The sequence below is a fragment of the Brachyhypopomus gauderio genome, chromosome 20 (genome assembly GCF_052324685.1).
Source record: "Brachyhypopomus gauderio isolate BG-103 chromosome 20, BGAUD_0.2, whole genome shotgun sequence".
NCBI classification, from domain to species: Eukaryota; Metazoa; Chordata; class Actinopteri; order Gymnotiformes; family Hypopomidae; genus Brachyhypopomus; species Brachyhypopomus gauderio.
Window position 1 is genome coordinate 4,440,407 of NC_135230.1, and position 20,744 is coordinate 4,461,150.

The following is a 20,744-nucleotide window of genomic DNA, read 5'->3' on the forward strand; positions in this document are numbered from 1 at the left end:
TGGTCAATTTTGCTGTCATTTGAAACTGGTATTGCGCTGAATTATAACTGCCTGGCCCTCTGTAAACGAACAGCGGGCATCACAGTCCTGATAGGGGGAGACACAGGCTCACAGGCTTCCACTTAACCCCTCACCTTCAAACACAGATTGAATAGACACAGGTAAATGTGACGGGTGGGAGAGCGGAACAGGTGAAGGAGCTTGCGGAGGAGAGGGTAAGACGTCTGGGGCAGTCCATCCTTGACAACAGCAGACACCCGCTGCACGAGACTATGGCAGCACAGAGGAGCAACCGTAGTAACAGGCTCCTCTCATTGCGGTGTAGAACGGAAAGATTCAAGAAATCTTTTGTCCCTACGGCTATTTGGGTGTACAACACCACGCATTAACGACCTAACCAGAGAGACCATGGACATTGGGTGGTGGGATGGTGTTGTGTGGCATATGTGTGTTTTTTGTGTGTGTGTTTTTTTGTAATTGATGTGTGTTGCTGGACAAGTGAATTTCCCCTCGGGGATTAATAAAGTATCATCTAATCATCTAATCTAATCTAATCTAAATAATTTATTTGCTTATATTTCTGTAATTGTTTAGATGTCGATTGTCAAACTGTAAGTAGATAAAAAAATGTTTTTATAAATTATATATATTTATATTTTAAGAATATTTTAGGCCCTCTGAGAGGGCGTAGAGGGCCCTGACAGTTCCCCACTGACAGGAAATAATTAAACATAATGGTGAATTTGACTTTGTATATTGTTAATGTATATTAAAAGGTTACAGAGTGGATGGGTGGGTGGAAGGGGGGGGGGGGGGGGGGGTACATGATATAATGAGAAAAGCAGTGATTTCAGATGGAGTCTCTGACAACTCTCCCATCTCTGTTGTCACCCACATGCATGTAAACTTCCTTGTCTGTGGACATGTCCAAGATGGTAGGCTGTCACTCTCCCTGGATGGTTGCAATGTTGTGTAGTACCCAGTGTTGGGAACGTTACTTTAAAAAAGTAATTAGTTATAGTTACTCACTACTTGTTCAAAAAAGTAACTGAGTTAGTAACTGAATTACTCTATAATAAAAGTAACTCGTTACCAGGAAAAGTAACTATTTGCGTTACAGTTTAAAAAAGGGTATATGCCAATTAATTAAGTTTTTTTTAAGCAGTTTTCACAGTCAGTTGAAATGAGTAGATCAGAAAATTGTTTAACTTTTGATATTTATTTTATATCCACAGACCAGTGCAGGATAAAATCCTTTAAAATCCCAAATCTTTGGGGAAAAAAAGCAAAAGTAAACAGTTACACTATATAAAGTGCATTTACATCTATGAAATTAAATTAAATTCTCTCAACCTGAGACAACTGGTTTGTTTACAACAGAAGTAAACTTAACAATAAAACCTCTATTCTTAATTAAATAAATCAAATACCCAGTCTGGTAGACATTCAGGAACTTCAAGTATTTTCTTAAATAATGTTTATATCGCCTTGAAAGTTCTAGTTTTCTTCGGCTTGCACCTGACGCCATTTCGGCCTCTTCTCCGTTTGTGTCGTGTCACTCGCGTGCTTCTGCACGCGTGTAAAAACACTGGCTCTGATTGGCTATCATAACGCTGCCTTAGCCAATCGCTTACTGACTTGTTAAGTTAAACAGGTGTTACACCGAGAACTGTGACCTATCGGGATCTGTTACTCCTCACTAGCCTGGGCAGCGGTCCGCTCGGATTAGTATATCAATATATAGTAACGCACCGCTTTTAATGACCAGTAACGTAAATGGCGTTGTAACGACAGGAAAAGTAACTAATTATATTATCCCGTTACTGACAAAATGACGACGTTACCTAACGCCGTTATTTTTAACGGCGTTATTCGCAACACTGGTAGTACCACACATGCCATTATTATGTTGCACGCCCTCCTATGGGTAACTCTGAGCCCCTTCAGGCACTGGTATCTCGCTTTGAGGATTCCTAGGGTTATTTCTATTCTTCCCCTAGTTTTGCTGTGGGCCTAGTTGTATAGCGGGACTGTGGTCCAGATGCAAGGTCTGAATAGCGCGTCATGAGGTAGGGCAGGCAGCGATACCCTCTGTCTCCAAAAAGGAGGCCGTCATATTGTCCTAAAATCGCTCAAGGGATTGCAATGATTTAACTTTTACACTGCATGTGAACAACTAGCAAAACTACTGCAGGCCTACCCTGTTCAAATTTGTTGTACAGTGTGGAATCATGGACGGATCCTGGACATCTGGCTTCAACATTTGTGATGAGGTGGGAAGCATCACATATGATCTTGACAGGGAAATCAGTCAGTTACAATAGCTACATTATTTTTTGTTGATAATATCTTGTTAAAGATAACATTATTCATTGAATGTTAAGAAGGTTAGATTTTCTGTTTATATAATCGCCTTCATGTTCTGATGGTGCTGTAATAGGTATGTGGATTCCATCAATGCAGCCAAAGATTATAGGAAAAAGTTAACAATTGAATGGAATGAAGGTCGTTATATAAATTGCTTCTCCTTTGCTTAATTTAATGTTCGTGTTAATTAAAGACAAACATGCGATGTTGTGGAATTCCTCTTTGATGTCCATAACTGGCTTACGCCCAGGAAACTCCACAAAACTGGGCACTGTAACCGAGGGCTGATTCGCGATGTGTAATATTTTAAATGTGACGCTTAATAATGTAATTAAAGTAAGTAATGGATTGTGCTGAAAAACGATAACGGTCATAAAGAAAATCATCCGGAAATGATAGTATGTCTATTCGGGGTTTTATAATGCGTTCCCGATGAAGAACTCGGCGAATAAATTGAGCTTCAGTATCCACAGGATCCTCGAGGAAAGGACACGTCATGATGACGTGTTTGTAACTCGGGTTTAGGTTTAAGTAACTCGGGTTTAGCTTTAAGTAAACCTGCCAGCAAGTAGGTTACCCAACAAACAGCGAACGCGGACGTTCTTATTAGAGGTTTTTATAACGTTCGCGATAGGACGTTCCTAGGCCATAACGGACGTTCCCAGCAGGTCCTCTCGAAGTCCTGGTGGAACGTTCCTAAAGACACATTCACAGGACGATCGGTGACGTCCCCGTATAGTCGTTGAATTAATGTTATTTTTGTTACCTTTAGAGAACGTTTGAGAACGTCCGGACGTGGTCCCGTGACGGTTGTCATGGTGCGTGCGTGAAAGGCAGTCAGCTGATTAAAATTTTACTCACTAGAGCACAGGTGCGTCAAACTCAAGGCTCGCGGGCCAAATGTAGCCCGCGAGAGCTTAAAAAGCCAAATTGTCCAAAATAATATAAGTAAAAGTGAGCAAAAACTACATTTCCCACAATTATTTTACCCGCGAAGTGACGGCATCTCGACACTGCAGTGTTTCCATATCGATGCGATTTTCCCAATAAGTGTAAATGAGAAATACAAATAATGATCCCAAAATGTCCAGGAAGAGAAACATTGATGCAGATAGAAGGGTGTTTCAAGAAAGATGTGAAAGCGATGTTTGCGCTTCAAGGAGAAAAACGGGTATGAAGCGGTGGCGGTTGTCAAAGAGTACAATATACGTCGGCATTTTGCGACCAAACACGGAAGTACGCAACAGAATGTGTTCACAACCACAAACGAAACGGCAGTAAAGGCCGCTTTCTGGAACAGAAAACTCCAGGTTTTAGTGAACTCAGTTAACATACCCTGAGTTAGACCTGCTTTCTGAAATACCCCCCCCCCTGTTTATCTATACATGTTTATATACAATCAATAATGGCAACATTCCACTATTTATTGCAGCACTGAAATAATATGATTTTCAGCGGATCAGAACGGCACGAGTTGAAGTATAAGATCACACAGCATCAGCGCGCTTCACAGTTGGATCTGTAGGCTGCAATCATTTTTCTGGCCAGTAGATGGCACTTTTCTAAGATGTCGGATTCAATGCTCAAATGCATCGAATCTTTGTCGGCACAATCAGGAAGAAGCTCAATGGGGTTTCATCCGCACATCATTAATGTATAAATGTAGTGTAAACTACTAGCTACATAAGATTGCATACTGTCTAAGCTAATGCTAACCGAGGTAGCATGTGTGAGGCACCAAAACGGACGCCGCAAAAGTGGCGCCGCAGTTTGAAGACGCGATGACGCCACCGCGCATGCTCCTACGGAAGCCCCGCCCACCATCAGCGTCATCCGGGTCTTTGGAACACAGCTCCCCTGGACAGAGGAAGAGGTCTCCATGTTGCAGCATTCACACCCGGTTTGTGTGCGTCCGTACGATCAAAGTAAGTTCAGCGTTGACTGTAGTACTGGAGCGGACATTGTTGTGGTTGTATTTGATGTGAGAGATGTCGATGTTGAGATTGTTCGTCCTTTACTGGCTTGTAGTAAAATGCAAATGTGCACATGTAGCCTAGCCTGCTTTGTGCTGTGTTTACATGTAAGAGAATTGCATTAGATGTTCGTGAACGTGTGAGGAGGAAGTGTACGTTGTATATGCGTATCGGTGAATAATTCTCCTGGTTACCGATCATTCTCTGATAATCAGTAATTTACTACTCGGTTTCCTCAGCGGATTAGTCACATATTGAATGTAAAAAGTGCCTCAGTTTGTTGATGTAAATCTGGTGGTGGTTTGAGGGTGTAACTGTGTTCCTCGTTAAAGGTGGAACAAAGCAGAAATATCCATCTCGTTCTCCTCTACAATGTTCTGCAATAAATCTATTTGGATAAAACGCACATTTTTGTCCAAATTCTTGGAACGTTGTTGTTCTCTTTATAGTGATGTATATTTTTGCAAAAGTAATTTAACGTCACATTTACAGTATTTTTTTTTGTATAGTCACATTTACAGTATAATATATATTTTTTATAACAGTTTAAACATATTTTGTATTGTAGTTTCCTAGTGTAAAAGGTTTAGCAGTCATAAATTCCTGTTGTATTTTAAAATGAAGTTCTTGTTTCTGTTGTTCTTCCAGTCTGAGGAGTGCAGATCTTTCTTCATAAGTGTGAGGTTCACAGTCCAGCTCTCATCATCCCAGACTCCTTTGTTCCTGTGGGGGTCAGAGATCCAGCTGGACAGTTGTTACACACTTTGGGTCCTACCTGAGAGAACAGACCAGACGAGGTAGGTTTGTTTTGTAATGTTATCCATTAACACATTCAAAAGTGTCTTTGAAAGATGTTGTATAGAGAGAGATGGCAACCAGCATGTGCTCAACACTCAGCTTCATACAAGTGCTACAACTCTGGTACATTGGTACTAACACATTTTAATACAATTTCTGTAATGTTGTCAGGGGCAACAGACCACCAGTTGAATGTAAATGTTTAATCTTAATCTTACTTTAATAGTAATTCACACTCGGCACAGTAGTTCTTGTGAACTTTAATTTGAATGCATCTGTTACACCATATTTAAATGAGCGCAAAAAAAAAGTGCTCTGCAAAAAAGTGCTCTGCACAAGTAAAAGTCCAAACTGACTTTATTTCGCTGATTCAATCTTTAAAATAATGTTAGTATTTAAACTAAAAAATTTCATACATCATGTGACATGACATATATATATATATATATCATGTGATATATGACCCCCAGGGTCTCTGCGGGTTCTTAAAAAGTTGATAAATTGATTTAGGAATCAATCAGGAGTTTACCTAAACAACCTGGCTGCAAAAAGCATGAATGTTTTTATTTTCTTTCTTTCTCTTCTTATTCAACTTTTTAACTCTTTTCTGAAACCTGTATGTTAGTGAATCTGTTCTGATGGTGACAATTAACACATTGCGGGATGAACACATTTATAATGCTGCTTATGAAAGTTGGTGGCTATGATCTATGTCTGAAGATGATTTCAAAATCTTTACGCTGTGCAACAACTCTTGTGAATAACACTGTAGGTTTCTAGCCAGAAAAAAAAAATTATTTTACAGTATCTCAAAATATTTCAGGAAGGTTTTAAAAAAGGTATTGAAATGAACTTCAGTATTTCTGCATGTACCCTGGCCCCACACTGACACACCTGATTTCACTCAGTTTTCTTCACTGGTGAAATACCAAGCGGAAGATGTGAGTTTGGGGCATTTGACCCAGAGAAGCTGTTCGTGTTCATCATCAGTTTGCATATATAAGCACAATTGAAAATGTACAAAATTAATATGTAAAACAAGCCACATTTTTGTTTGTTAAATATTTGTTTAACCTTAATATTAATATTGTTTCCAGTAGTTCTGTGTATTTGTATCTCACCCTGTTTTGTAATGTCTTTATTTAAGGAAAAAGACATGGAAAAGGAGGGACATCACTCAGATTGTGGAGAGAGTTTTATTAAGCAGAGGGATCTCCAGAAACACCAGCACAATCACACAGGAGAGAAGCCATATGGCTGTTCAGAGTGTGGGAAGAGTTTTAGTAGACGGAGTACTTTACAAAGGCACCAGCTTATTCACGCAGGAATTAAGCCGTATCACTGCTCAGAGTGTGGGAAAAATTATAGTTCTCAGGGTTATCTCCAAGTACACCAGCGCATTCACACAGGAGAGAAGCCGTATCATTGCTCAGAGTGTGGCAAGAGTTTTAGTAGTCAAAATAAACTCCAAGTACACCAGCGCATTCACACAGGAGAGAAGCCATATCAATGCTCAGAGTGTGGGAAGATTTTTACTCACAGGAGTACTTTAAAAGATCACCAGCGCATTCACACAGGAGAGAAGCCCCATCACTGCTCAGAGTGTGGCAAGAGTTTTAGTAGTCAGAGTAAACTCCGAAAACACCAGCGCATTCACACAGGAGAGAAGCCGTATCAATGCTCAGAGTGTGGGAAGATTTTTACTCACAGGAGTACTTTAAAAGATCACCAGCGCATTCACACAGGAGAGAAGCCCCATCACTGCTCAGAGTGTGGCAAGAGTTTTAGGAGTCAGAGTGATCTCCGAATGCACCAGCGTATTCACACAGGAGAGAAGCCGTATCGCTGCTCAGAGTGTGGGAAGAATTTTAGCACATGGAGTCCTTTAAAAGATCACCAGCGCATTCACACAGGAGAGAAGCCGTATCAATGCTCAGAGTGTGGGAAGAGTTTTAATAGACGTAGTACTTTAAAAGTTCACCAGCGCATTCACACAGGAATGAAGCCGTATCACTGCTCAGAGTGTGGGAAAAATTATAGTTCTCAGAGTTGTCTCCAAATACACCAGCGCATTCACACAGGAATTAAGCTGTATCACTGCTTAGATTGTGGGAAGAGTTTTAGTCGTCAGAGTAATCTCCGAATGCACCAGCGCATTCACACAGGAGAGAAGCCGTATCACTGCTCAGAGTGTGGGAAGAGTTTTAGTTGTTGGGGTAATCTCCAAAAGCACCAGCGCATTCACACAGGAATGAAGCCGTATCGCTGCTCAGAGTGTGGGAAAAATTATAGTTCTCAGAGTTATCTCCAAATACACCAGCGCATTCACACAGGAGAGAAGCCGTATCACTGCTCAGATTGTGGGAAGAGTTTTAGTAATCAGAGTTATTTCCAAGTTCACCAGCGCATTCACTCTGGAGTGAACCCATATCACTGCTCAGATTGTGGGAAAAGTTATAGTTGTCCGAGTTATCTCCAAATACACCAGCGCATTCACACAGGAGAGAAGCCCTATTACTGCTCAGAGTGTGGCAAGAGTTTTAGGAGTCAGAGTAATCTCCGAACACACCAGCGCATTCACACAGGAGAGAAGCCGTATCACTGCTCAGAGTGTGGGAAGACTTTTATTCAACAGACTAATCTCCACCGGCACCAGCGCATTCACACAGGAGAGAAAACAGAGGTAGAGGTCGCCATGTTGTAGCATTCACACCTAGTTTGTGTGCGTCAATACCAGAGACCAGTCTCTGGTCCATACGATCAAAGTAAGTTCAGCGGTGACTGTAGTACTGGTGCGGTCAATAAAGTTGTTTGGAAATCTGTTTTTGTATATATTGCACATACAAACAATAATATTCTGTAAACTGGTTAATAAATGTTTAATTTTGTGCAAGTGTATATAATGACTATTACACCATTTAAATTTTAGTCAAATAAATTATGGAAACTAAAATTATTATATTATTAAAACTAAAAACTAAATGACATTTTAGTCAAAAGACTAAGACTAAAACTAAATAGAAAATTGCTGTCAAAATTAACACTGGTTTGCAGGCGCTCTTGAGTATGTAAATGAAACCTCTAGATTATTCCATACTTGCTTAATAAATTCATTTTACTTTATTACCTTACCAAACGGCTTCTGACTTTTATTGCGCTTACCATTTAAGGGTTACAGAATTTCAACCACAGTGAATGAGAGCCCTCAGTTCACTGAACGAATCCGTGAGTAAACGGGAGCCCTCGGTTCAGTGAACGAATCGCTGATCAAGCACAGTTCCCTCCCAATGAGAGTCTCCGCCACCAGATTCGCGGGTGATTCGGTGATTCACAGACCACACTGCAGTTCCCCTGCCGGCCTGCACGGTCGCTGCTGAGCTCAACTACTGAACTGAAAAAGTAACGAATCAGCTGAGGAAGTGATTCGATTCAGTACGTTCACTCGAATCGTTCGTGAACGACACAACACTACTGGACAGAGGAAGAGGTCTCCATGTTGCAGCATTCACACCCGGTTTGTGTGCGTCCGTACGATCAAAGTAAGTTCAGCGTTGACTGTAGTACTGGAGCGGACATTGTTGTGGTTGTATTTGATGTGAGAGATGTCGATGTTGAGATTGTTCGTCCTTTACTGGCTTGTAGTAAAATGCAGATGTGCACATGTAGCCTAGCCTGCTTTGTGCTGTGTTTACATGTAAGAGAATTGCATTAGATGTTCGTGAACGTGTGAGGAGGAAGTGTACGTTGTATATGCGTATCGGTGAATAATTCTCCTGGTTACCGATCATTCTCTGATAATCAGTAAATTACTACTCGGTTTCCTCAGCGGATTAGTCACATATTGAATGTAAAAAGTGCCTCAGTTTGTTGATGTAAATCTGGTGGTGGTTTGAGGGTGTAACCGGGGCAGACTGGCATACATTGCTACCGGGGATTTCCCCGGTGGACCGATGGGTTAGTGGGCCGCCGGCCCCCGGTGGTTTAACTCAGCCCGTGGTGGTGCCACTGCAGCACGTAGTCCGAAGTCACGCTGCTGTTTAACGGTGTTATTTCCTCCCCCGCTCCAGTCAGACTAACCTGCTCAGCCCGGCCGCGGACTGATCCTGTAAACACATGAACGAGTTGGACTGCGGCTGCGGACTGGGCCAGCTGATGCGGGCTGACGGTCTGCAGCGGAGATTAAAAAAAAAAACAACTTGTCCCAGAAAATCCGGGCCGGACTACGAAAACATACAGCAGCTGTGTTACTTATTAATACAAGTAGTCACGAACTGGAAAAGCCTTGTCCATACTAATGTCACATTAATTATATCTCCCTGTTTGTATCCCACGAGTGACAAGTCAAGAGAGAGACGCCAGTTGCACACTGACACTGCTGAGGGTCTAACTCATCATGTGATCCCTCCGCGACACGGTTCATACTACTGAAACGTAAAAAAATAGGTCCGCATTGCCGTAAAGATGCGGCTCTTCGCCTGGTTTCATGCGGCTCCCCAGCCGGTCCGCTCTCACCTGCACTAACGGTGTGTGTCGTGGCCCGGTTACCTCATCAGCTCTGAGGGCGACACACTGATATATCTTCGAGCTGCGCGGTTTGTCTAGCGAGCCGCTAATACTTTTAACGTGCTGTTCGCTTAGCTTGAGTTCACCCCTGGTATTGTGCGTGAGATGAAAACACCGCTTCCTAGTCAGAACAAGATCATTTCAATAAACAATTTGTGTGTGCTCTCAAAATGGCAGGGAAAAAGGCACATCTAATCAAAAATATGAAGATGAACAGAGGTCGTTTTTAACAGAGTAGGCAGCCCTAGCCCAGCACCCGGGGAGCAGTTGGGGTTATGTGCCTTGCTCAAGGGCACCTCAGTGAGAGAGAGAGGAAAGGATGGGTGATGTTCAAGCATGTCCATGTGTATGATGTGGCTCTTTGCTGTAACACAGTAAAAAAAATTAGCTCTTGGTCTCTGACGAGTTGGCCTCCCCTGGTCTAAATAAACTATGAAACGTAAAGGTGGTGCTGAAAAGCTGAGAGAGAAAAAAAAAGAAAGGCTGCAGAGGTTACTCACTGAGTGAACAATGTAGGTTTCAGCTTTCCATGTTCAGATTCAGTGTAGCTTTCCAGTTGTTTTTCCCCTGTATTTTGTCAGGGTCAAGTTAGTGCTGGGTGGTATATCGGTTCGCACCGAAAACCGGTGTTTATTTTTGTTATCATAAGAATTTTTCATATACCGGCAACACCGGTTTAAATAGCCTTCACGTGTCCGGAACGCAGCACGGTGATTAATTGTTTCTCAAGGGACGCTCTTTATTGCTGCGCCGCTAAGCACACGCACAACAAAGCGCAAATCTAGCTTGCTGAAAACGAGGGACGTTCTGAACCACAAATTCTACCAAACATTGAAGTAAAATATGATGCCCCAAAGGAACTTTTGCCAAAGAAAAAAAAAGATCCATTTCTGGTGCCTGTAGCATTTCATGTACGACAGTTTTAGCTTTCAGCCGGTGTTGTGGTGAATTCCGACTCACCTCTTTAATCCGTATAAAGACGCTACAGATTATATTGTCGATTTACGTTTTTATGCATAAATAAGACAGACCCTCCAGAAAGTCGCGATGTTGCGATTTGCAACTTCAACGCAACTTCAAGCAAACCCCGCGAATTCAGGGCGGTGTTGCAACTTCAGCCAATCACCGCAACTTTCCCGCAAATTTGACCAATCACTGATGTCGTATTGATGTGACGTCGACAAACTCCCGCCTTACTTCCGTATATACGTTCAAGAGGAGCAGACTGAAAGCAGCATGAGCGACGAAAATAACGGCAAAAAGATCGGGAAAAGCAGTATCCCAGTACACTACATGAAAGCGGGGATAAACTGTCCAGATCCGACCTGCGAATTGATTATCTATGGCCCTCTGGATGATATTTAATTACTATTAGAACCGGCCCGCAGGCCACAGCCGCCCGATGGTGTTTTGCACGCACAAACACTACATTCCCCACAATGCAACTGTAGCCCGCGAAGTCACTGCAGCGCACGCAAGTGGCGAGGGTCTGAGATAAAGTTTATAAGTTTAAACTTTAAACTGAGATAAAGTTTATTTATCTCTGATCCATATCTATGAGTTACTAGTTTGCTCTGGCGCCAACCACTGGCGATCGATCTCGATATAATACTTAATTTGTGTCCATTTTACAGGCCGCCTGGTAACAACTTACGTTCGCTAACCCCCCCCCCGTCAACAATTAATGTTCGCCACCCCCTCCAGGTTCAAATCTCACTTCAAGCGATCTTGAAAAGTTGGCAACCCTGAATAAAAATTGGGTAAATAGATAATTAAAATGTACTACTAAATAGAGGAAACCATACAACATTTACTCCCTATTGTAATGTACTCACAAAAAAGCAAAAACACACCGCAACTTCCATCGCAATTTTTTTGAAAAACACCCGCAACATCAAACATTTTAGCCCGCAACAATCACAAAAAAGGCCCGCGAAATCCTGGTGGGACTGATAAGAGCTAGACTTTAATTATCCATCACAGCAAACGGCACGGTATTATCTATGTCCAAAGCCACACTGACTCAAGGGTGTTAATTATATTAAATAAAATACACACTGGCTATACCGAAGTTCACCTCTGACCACATGACTTCGCAGTATTACAGCAGTATTATGTCTAGTTAGGACAAAACTAGAGTGCTCAATGAACCAAGTTATAATCACTGTATCTCCCGAATATCATCTATAGCGTCTTTACGCGTGTGCGAACGAGGGAAGTCGGACTTCGGCACAACACGTTCGTTTGGAAAAAAAAAATCCGCCTGCTGCTTGCATGTGCTAAATGAAATTGAGCACGTTATTCTTTGATTTACAAGTTTGTCCTACCACCTGATTAACTTTCTGCTCCACCCCTGAAGGGTGAAGAAACATCTACAGAAAAGCCACACCTCATTATAAGCTACATGGTTCGAAGCGTGAGGGAATAAGTAGCAGTGTATAATCTAGAAAATACAGGTAGCAATCGCGGGGGCTCCGCTGTGGCGTGTCGAGGTCGCGTTCCGCTCTTCAGCGCTGTGTTTGCAGGGTTCATCCACCTTTACAAGGTGGAATTCAAGCACTTGTACGTCACTTTAAAGGTCCAGTTCAATATTTCCCAGCACGTTAAACTTAATTAAGTTAAATATTTATACATATACTCGAAATGATTAGAAATAATTTGCTTTTTATCACATAATTTAATGGTTGTTTATTTTCAAAACCCCCAATCTTAATGTCTTCACGTTCTCTCATGTTTCGTCCTGGAATTACAAGAGGCTCGTATTTGTTAACGTAATGCAAGAGAACTGTTCATATTTGTTGTGATTTGTTGAAGTTACAATTTCAAGCATTTTCAAGTACTTTAGCCTAAATTCCAGCACTTTTCAAACCTGGAACACAAAGCAACATTAAAATTCGTCAGGTCAATGTTTATTCCCCTGTTTTTGAGGGGTGTTTCTTTATACTTACACATATCATTACGGACAACACTGCAAAGAATGTGACACGGAAAGTATGAACGCTTCCACCATTCGCAGAGGTTCGCGCGAGGTGGGCGGAGTCGAGCGATACGGTCACTCGCGAACAGTGTTGCGAATAACGCCGTTAAAAATAACGGCGTTAGGTAACGTCGTCATTTTGTCAGTAACGGGATAATATAATTAGTTACTTTTCCTGTCGTTACAACGCCGTTGACGTTACTGGTCATTAAATGCGGTGCGTTACTATATATTGATTTACTAATGCGAGCGGACCGCTGCTCAGGCTAGTGAGGAGTAACAGATCTCGATAGATCACAGTTCTCGGTGTAACACGTGTTTAACTTAACAAGTCAGTAAGCGATTGGCTAAGGCAGTGTTATGGTAGCCAATCAGAGCCAGTGTTTTTACGCGCGCCGAAGCACACGAGTGACACGACACAAATGGAGAAGAGGCCGAAATGGCGTCAGGTGCAAGCCGAAGAAAACTAGAACTTTCAAGACGATATAAACATTATTTAAGAAAATACTTGAAGTTCCTGAATGTCTACCAGACTGGGTATTTGATTTATTTAATTAAGAATAGAGGTTGTATTGTTAAGTTTACTTCTGTTGTAAACAAACCAGTTGTCTCAGGTTGAGAGAATTTAATTTAATTTCATAGATGTAAATGCACTTTATATAGTGTAACTGTTTACTTTAGCTTTTTTTTTCAAAGCTTTGGGATTTTAAAGGATTTTATCCTGCACTGGTCTGTGGATGTGCAATAAATATCAAAAGTTAAACAATTTTCTGATCTACTCATTTCAACTGACTGTGAAAACTGCTTTTTAAAAAAAACTTAATTAATTGGCATATAACCTTTTTTTTAACTGTAACGCAAATAGTTACTTTCCCTGGTAACGAGTTACTTTTATTATAGAGTAATTCAGTTACTAACTCAGTTACTTTTTTGAACAAGTAGTGAGTAACTATAACTAATTACTTTTTTAAAGTAACGTTCCCAACACTGCTCGCGAAAGTATAAACCCTTCGGTCACAAGACCAGTTCCCTAACCACCAGGCCATGACTGCCCACAGACTGGCCCACTATATGAGACTGGACCACTTTTTCTCCCCAGTCCGCCCCTGGGTGTAACTGTGTTCCTTGTTAAAGTTGAAACAAAGCAGAAATATCCAGCTCATTCTCCTCTACAATGTTCTGCCCTAAAACTATTTGGATAAAATGCACATTTTTGTCCAAATTCTTGGAACATAGTTGTTCTCTTCATAGTAATGTATATTTTAGCAAAAGTAATTTAATGTCACATTTACAGTATAAACATTTTGTACAGTCACATTTACAGTATAATATTTTTTATAACAGTATAAACATTGTAGTTTTTTATTGTAGTTTCCAAGTGTAAAAGGTTTAGCAGTCATAAATTCCTGTTGTATTTTAAAATGACGTCTCTGGTCATCAGTTCTTGTTTCTGTTGTTCTTCCAGTCTGAGAAGTGCAGATCTTTCTTCATAAGTGTGAGGTTCACAGTCCAGCTCTCATCATCCCAGACACCTTTGTTCTTGTGGGGGTCAGAGATCCAGCCAGACAGTTTGTTACACACTTTGGGCCCTACCAGAGAGAACTGACAGACCAGACGAGGTAAGTTTGTTTGTAATGTTATTAACATATTCAGAAGTGTCTTTGAAAGATGTTGTGTATAGAGAGATGGCAACCAGCATGTGCTCAACACTCAGCTTCATACAAGTGCTACGACTCTGGTACATTGGTACGAACACATTTTAATACCATTTCTGTACTGTTGTCGGGGGCAGCAGGCCACCAGTTGAATGTAAATGTTCAATATTACTTTAATAGTAATTCACACTTGGCACAGTAGTTCTTGTGAACTTACTTTAATTTGAATGCATCTGTTATACCATATTTAAATGTTTGTATTTCCTTTTCTATTCATGCAATTACATTTTTTATCTTAATTTAATTCATTTTAATTCGTAGATACGCAAAAGATCTTGGCATCATATTCGACTTCCTCAGGAGAAAAAAAGTGCTCTGCACAAGGTAAAGTCCAAACTGACTTTATTTCGCTAATTCAATCTTTAAAAGAATGTTAGTATTTAAACTAAAAAGTTTCATATATCATGTGACATGACATATATACATATATCATGTGATATATGACCCCCAGGGTCTCTACGGGTTATTGAAAAGTATTAAAAGTTGATAAATTGATTTAGGAATCAATCAGGAATTTACCTAAACAACCTGGCTGCAAAAAGCATGAATGTTTTTATTTTCTTTCTCTCTCTCATCATATTCAACTTTGAAACTCTTTTCTGAAACCTGTATGTTAGTGAATCTGTTCTGCTGGTGACAATTAACACATTACGGGGTGAACACATTTATAATGCTGCTAATGAAAGTTGGCGGCTATGATCTATGTCTGAAGATGATTTCTAAACCTTTACGCTGTGCAACAACTCTTGTGAATAACACTGTAGGTTTCTAGCCAGAAAAAATGTTATTATACAGTATCGCTTAAAATATTTCAGGAAGGTTTTTAAGAAGGTATTGAAATGAACTTCAGTATTACTGCATGTACCCTGACCCCACACTGACACACCTTATTTCACTCTGTATTCTTCACTGATGAAATACCAAGCGGAAGATGTGAGTTTGGGGTATTTGACCCAGAGAAGCTGTCCGTGTTCATCATCAGTTTGCATATATAAGCACAATTGAAAATGTACAAAATTAATATGTAAAACAAGCCACATTTTTGTTTGATAAATATTTGTTTAACCTTTAATATTAATTGTTTCCAGTAGTTCTGTGTATTTATATCTCACCCTGTTTTGTAATGTCTTTATTTAAGGAAAAAGACATGGAAAAGGAGGGACGTCACTCAGATTGTGGGAAGAGTTTGATTAAGCAGAGGGATCTCCAGAAACACCAGCACACTCGTACAGGAGAGAAGTTGTATGCTTGCTCAGAGTGTGGGAAGAGTTATAGTAGACGGAGTACTTTACAAAAGCACCAGCGCATTCACACAGGAATTAAGCCGTATCACTGCTCAGAGTGTGGGAAAAATTATAGTTCTCAGAGTTATTTCCAAGTACACCAGCGCATACACACAGAGAAGCCGTATCACTGCTCAGAGTGTGGGAAAAATTATAGTTCTCAGAGTTATTTCCAAGTACACCAGCGCATACACACAGGAGTGAACCCATATCACTGCTCAGATTGTGGGAAAAGTTATAGTTGTCAGAGTTATCTCCAAATACACCAGCGCATACACACAGGAGTGAACCCATATCACTGCTCAGATTGTGGGAAAAGCTATAGTTCTCAGAGTTATCTTAAAATACACCAGCGTATTCACACAGGAGAGAAGCCATATCACTGCTCAGAGTGTGGTAAGAGTTTTAGTAGACGGAGTACTTTACAAAAGCACCAGCGCATTCACACAGGAATTAAGCCGTATCACTGCTCAGAATGTGGGAAGAGTTTTCGTTCTCAGAGTTATCTCCAAATACACCGGCACATTCACACAGGAGAGAAGCCCTATCAGTGCTCAGAGTGTGGCAAGAGTTTTAGGTGTCAGAGTAATCTCCGAAAGCACCAGCGTATTCACACAGGAGAGAAGCCGTATCACTGCTCAGAGTGTGGGAGAAATTATAGTTCTCAGAGTTATTTCCAAGTACACCAGGGCATTCACACAGGAGTGAACCCGTATCACTGCTCAGATTGTGGGAAAAGTTATAGTTCTCAGAGTTATCTTCAAATGCACCAGCATATTCACACAGGAGAGAAGCCGTATTACTGCTCAGAGTGTGGGAAGAGTTTTATTAAGCAGAGGGATCTCCAGAAACACCAGCACACTCACACAGGAGAGAAGCCGTATCAATGCTCAGAGTGTGGGAAGAGTTTTAGTAGTCAGAGTAATCTCCACCGACACCAGCGCATTCACACAGGAGAGAAGCCCTATCAGTGCTCAGAGTGTGGCAAGAGTTTTAGTTTGCAGAGTTCTCTCCAAGTGCATCAACGTATTCACACAGGAGAGAAGCCATATCACTGCTCAGATTGTGGGAAAAATTTTAGTAGTCAGGGTAATCTCCAAAAACACCAGCGAATTCACACAGGAGAGAAGCCGTATCACTGCTCAGAGTGTGGCAAGAGTTTTAGGAGTCAGAGTCATCTCCGACTGCATCAACGTATTCACACAGGAGAGAAGCCATATTACTGTTCAGAGTGTGCAATGACTTTTTCTGATCGATGTAATCTCCGCCAACATCAGCGGATTCACACAGGAGAGAAGCCCTATCACTGTTCAAAGTGTGGGAAGAGTTTTCGTACTCGGAGTAATCTCCGAAGTCACCAGCACATTCACACATGAGAGAATCTGTATCACTGCTCATAGCACTAGCTATGAACAAAGTAACTGATATAAAATTAGCCATGGTTTGTGTCTACACTGTCTGATTCTGATTCATGAAATTGTCAATTATGTATTACATAGACTTCATATGTGATGGATACTAATTGGAATTATATTATATTGTATTATTATAATACATTATATATTGTCATTTTATAATTTTTTTTCATGTAGATATTTTTTGGTATAATACTGAAAACATTGATGATGATCTGTGGTTCCATTTTTGACTGCCGGACCAGTGCAGATGCAGGTGTCAACATGGAACTACTTAATACATTAGAACATTTGAAGAAAGAAGCAGTGCAGCAATAAACAGTAAATTGACCATCTGTGATTCAATTATACTCTGTGATACATGTACATTACAACATCAACCATCTCATGGAACTGATTTGTAACAGACACGTTCACAGTAAAATTATTTACATTCATACATTTATATTCATAAAATCACATTCATCAAACAATTTAGTTCAGTAGGCTGAACATTCTCCAATAATTAACAATATTGTTATTATTCATGGTTGATCAGTGGTGGGCTTTGGTTTGACCAAAGTAAAATATATTGCGTCCTACTTTCTTAATGCCGGCTGCAACACGTCACAACATAAAACACAGCTTTTGGACATTAGCTAGTGATCCATGATTGTCCCTAATCAGTAAAGATGAGCCATTAAAACAGCAAAAGGTTAAAAGTGTCAAATGAATCTCAATATAGGTGATTTATAGTCCGCTGTCGGTGGATTTTTTTTGTCATGGACAAGGCAAGTTTATTTATATAGCACCTTTCATACACACTGGCAATTCAAAATGCTTTACACCTTGGGAAGGTGTTGCCCATAATATATAAAAGTTTAAAAGATTCTAAAGGAAATCAAATACAAATGAAAATAATTAAAATATAAAAAAGATTAAAGAAGATAATAATAAAAAGCAATAAAACTGGAAACAGAAAATAAGAATAAGTAAAAGATAAATAAAATAATTAAAATAGGCTACGTTTACGGTACCTAGATTAACCAAAAGCCAGTTCAAATAAATACGTTTTTACCTTGGATTTAAAAACATCTAACGTTGGGGCACTTCTAGTATCTTCCGACAGCTGGTTCCATTTAGAAACAGCATAATAGATAAATGCTGCCTCTCCTTGCTGAATTCTTACCTTTGACAGGACTAACTGATTAGATCCTAATGACCTAAGATTTCTGCTTGGCTAATAGCTCTGCAGCATGTCCTACACCATTAAGTGATTTATAGACCAATAGTAAAACCTTGAAGTCTATCCTGTATTGTACTGGTAGCCAGTGTATGAACTTAAGAATGATGGTGATGTATGACCAGCAAACAAAGCAGATATCCTGAGTCAGCTCACACAATTTCTGGGGATTTTAATCATGCAGATCTGAAAGCAGTTCTCCCCAAATTTCATCAGCATGTCAAATGTGCAACCAGTGGAGAAAAAACACTGGACAAGCTGTACACAAACATCACACGGGCTTATAGAGTTGAACCTCTAGCACACATTGGCCAGTCTGATCATATGTCTCTGCTTATGGTACCCACATATACCCCCCTCATTAAACAAACCCCCATTGCATATAGAACCTTTTGTTTTTTACTTATTCTTATTCTTAAAATTCTGAGTTGAGGGCACTGCAATTTCATTGTTCTTGAAAAAGTGGCAATGACAATAAAGATTTATCTTATCTTCGAGAGAAAAGCATGAATGAATTTCTCAAGATCTTAAGATATTTTTATCATTCTTAAGATGATATGCTGACTTAGTTACTGATTTCATCTGACCGCTAAAACTGAGATCAGAATCTATTAATACACCTAGGTTACGAGCTAGCTCTTTAGAGTGTAGAGTTTTAGAGTTTTAAGTAGGCAGCTAGTCTGTGCCTTTCATTGCTATTGCCAAATATAATGATTTCTGTTTTATCTTTGTTCAATTGTAGAAAGTTTTGACCCATCCAGTTAGTGATGTGTTCAAGGCCGTTACAGAGAGAGTTACAGGGATTGTAGCTGTGTGATGAAAGTGTTAAGTAGATCTGAGTGTCATCTGCGTAGCTATGGTACGACAGCCCAGAGTCAAGTATGATCTGTCCAAGTGGAAACATGTATAAATGAAATAGGTGTGGCCCAAGAATCAAACCTTGTGGAACACCACAAGTCACTGGCACTCTTTCAGAAGTCTTATTTTCAATTTCAACAAAATAATTCCTGCCTTGCAAATAAGAACTGAACCATTTTAGTACTGTTCCTGAGAGACCAACCCACTTCTCTGGTCTATCTATAAGAATGTTATGGTCTACAGCAGGGGTCACCAACGTGGTGCCCGCGGGCACCATGTCGCCCGCGAGGACGTCACGAGTCGCCCGCGGGCTTGTTTTAAAAATAGCTCACTATAGTGCCATGCACCAAAGCGCTGCATCGTTTATGTTTTTGCTACTATTATAGATTGTCCGCGGTTGCTAGCGGTCTTCCCGCTTAGCAATTGACACACGCACACACCCCCCCTCCCCGCTCAACAACTTTTCGTTAGATTGATGCAAATAATTCATCTGGTAGCCCTCCGCAATAATTGGTCTCCAAGAAGTAGCTCCCAGTTTCAAAAAGGTTGGTGACCCCTGGTCTACAGTATCAAAGGCTGCACTAAGGTCAAGCAGTACTAGAACATACAGCTTCCCTGAATCAGACAAATGTTGTTAATTACCTTAATTAGAACAGTTTCAGTACTGTGAGCAGGTTGAAAACCTGACTGAAATTGGTCTAGACAGCAGAGAGTTGCTTGAAGACTATTTTCTCAATTATTTTCCCAATAAATGGTAGATTTGAGATGGGTCTGTAATTACTGACACAGCACAGTTGCCTCCAAATTGATCTTTTTTAACTGAGGCTTCACCAGTGCAGTTTTCAGTGCATTAGGAAAAACACCTGATAGGAGTGAAGTGTTTACTATCTGAAGTATGTCATCTGCTATTGAGTGAAACACATTCTTTTTTTTTCTTTTTTTTTGTAATTTTTTATTAACCTTGTCAGAAAAATATGCTCCAGCAGGATATAGTTTAGTAATGTACACAAAAATGAACAAAAACAAAACAAAAAAGGCAGATCAAATAAAAAGGGAAAAGGGAACATAGCAGGGACATCATGTTAATATATTTTAGATGATTAGAATGTCCTTGAATCTTGAGCAAATTCCCTTCCATGCATTTGTTGTAGACGAACTGGCATTGTTCAGTCGAGCTGTGGTCTCCTCTAGTGATGCAATGTCCAATAAAGATCTAATCCAGTAACATTTCATATTGATATCAGTTTTGAACCATAGCTGAAAAATTGTCTTTTTGGCAGCTGTGAAGCCAGCAAACACCGGACGTTTTTTCACATAGAGAGAGCTCAAGTGAAATATCATTCAGTAAACAAAAGCAGGGGTCTAAAACAAGAGTAAGGTCAAGAAACTTGGATAACATCTCGTTATCCATTTCCTAAATGTACTCACAATGGGACATTCCCAAAACATATGAAGGAAGATGCCTGTGGCATTCTGGCAAAGCATGCATTGTGGACTTTGGGAGGTATTCATTTTGAAACGTATGTATGGTGTCGTATAAGCCTTGTGGACTGTCTTATAGTGAATTAATTGG

The 20,744-nt window shown here is 40.3% G+C and overlaps 1 protein-coding gene across 3 annotated transcripts; it reads left to right on the forward strand.

The window, feature by feature from the left end:
* The first annotated feature begins 1,842 nt into the window (after positions 1 to 1,842).
* LOC143484185 (uncharacterized) lies at positions 1,843 to 19,026 on the forward strand. 3 transcript variants are annotated; one of them, XR_013122567.1, is made up of 5 exons: positions 1,850 to 4,292; positions 4,989 to 5,137; positions 6,286 to 8,677; positions 14,144 to 14,297; positions 14,655 to 14,718. XR_013122567.1 is itself a non-coding variant. In XM_076982805.1 (4 exons), the coding sequence occupies exons 3-4, from the start codon at positions 6,295 to 6,297 to the stop codon at positions 17,050 to 17,052; spliced, it is 2,862 nt and encodes a 953-aa protein (XP_076838920.1). In that variant the 5' UTR covers positions 1,843 to 4,292; positions 4,989 to 5,137; positions 6,286 to 6,294; the 3' UTR covers positions 17,053 to 18,873. The 3 variants fall into 3 exon arrangements, 2 of the variants coding, with proteins under 2 accessions (XP_076838920.1, XP_076838919.1); XM_076982805.1 differs by lacking the exons at positions 14,144 to 14,297; positions 14,655 to 14,718 and adding an exon at positions 15,718 to 18,873 and having other exon boundaries at positions 1,843 to 4,292; positions 6,286 to 7,821; XM_076982804.1 differs by lacking the exons at positions 1,850 to 4,292; positions 4,989 to 5,137 and adding an exon at positions 15,532 to 19,026 and having other exon boundaries at positions 8,542 to 8,677; positions 14,655 to 14,717.
* The last annotated feature ends 1,718 nt before the right edge of the window (positions 19,027 to 20,744 follow it).

Coding starts and splice junctions, on each gene's coding strand:
- LOC143484185 (XM_076982805.1), top strand. CDS start 6,295: ATGGAAAAGGAGGGACATCACTCAGATTGTGGAGAGAGTTTTATTAAG. Junction 7,822..15,717: donor ACACAGGAGAGAAAACAGAG/GTAGAGGTCGCC, acceptor ACAGGAATTAAG/CCGTATCACTGCTCAGAGTG.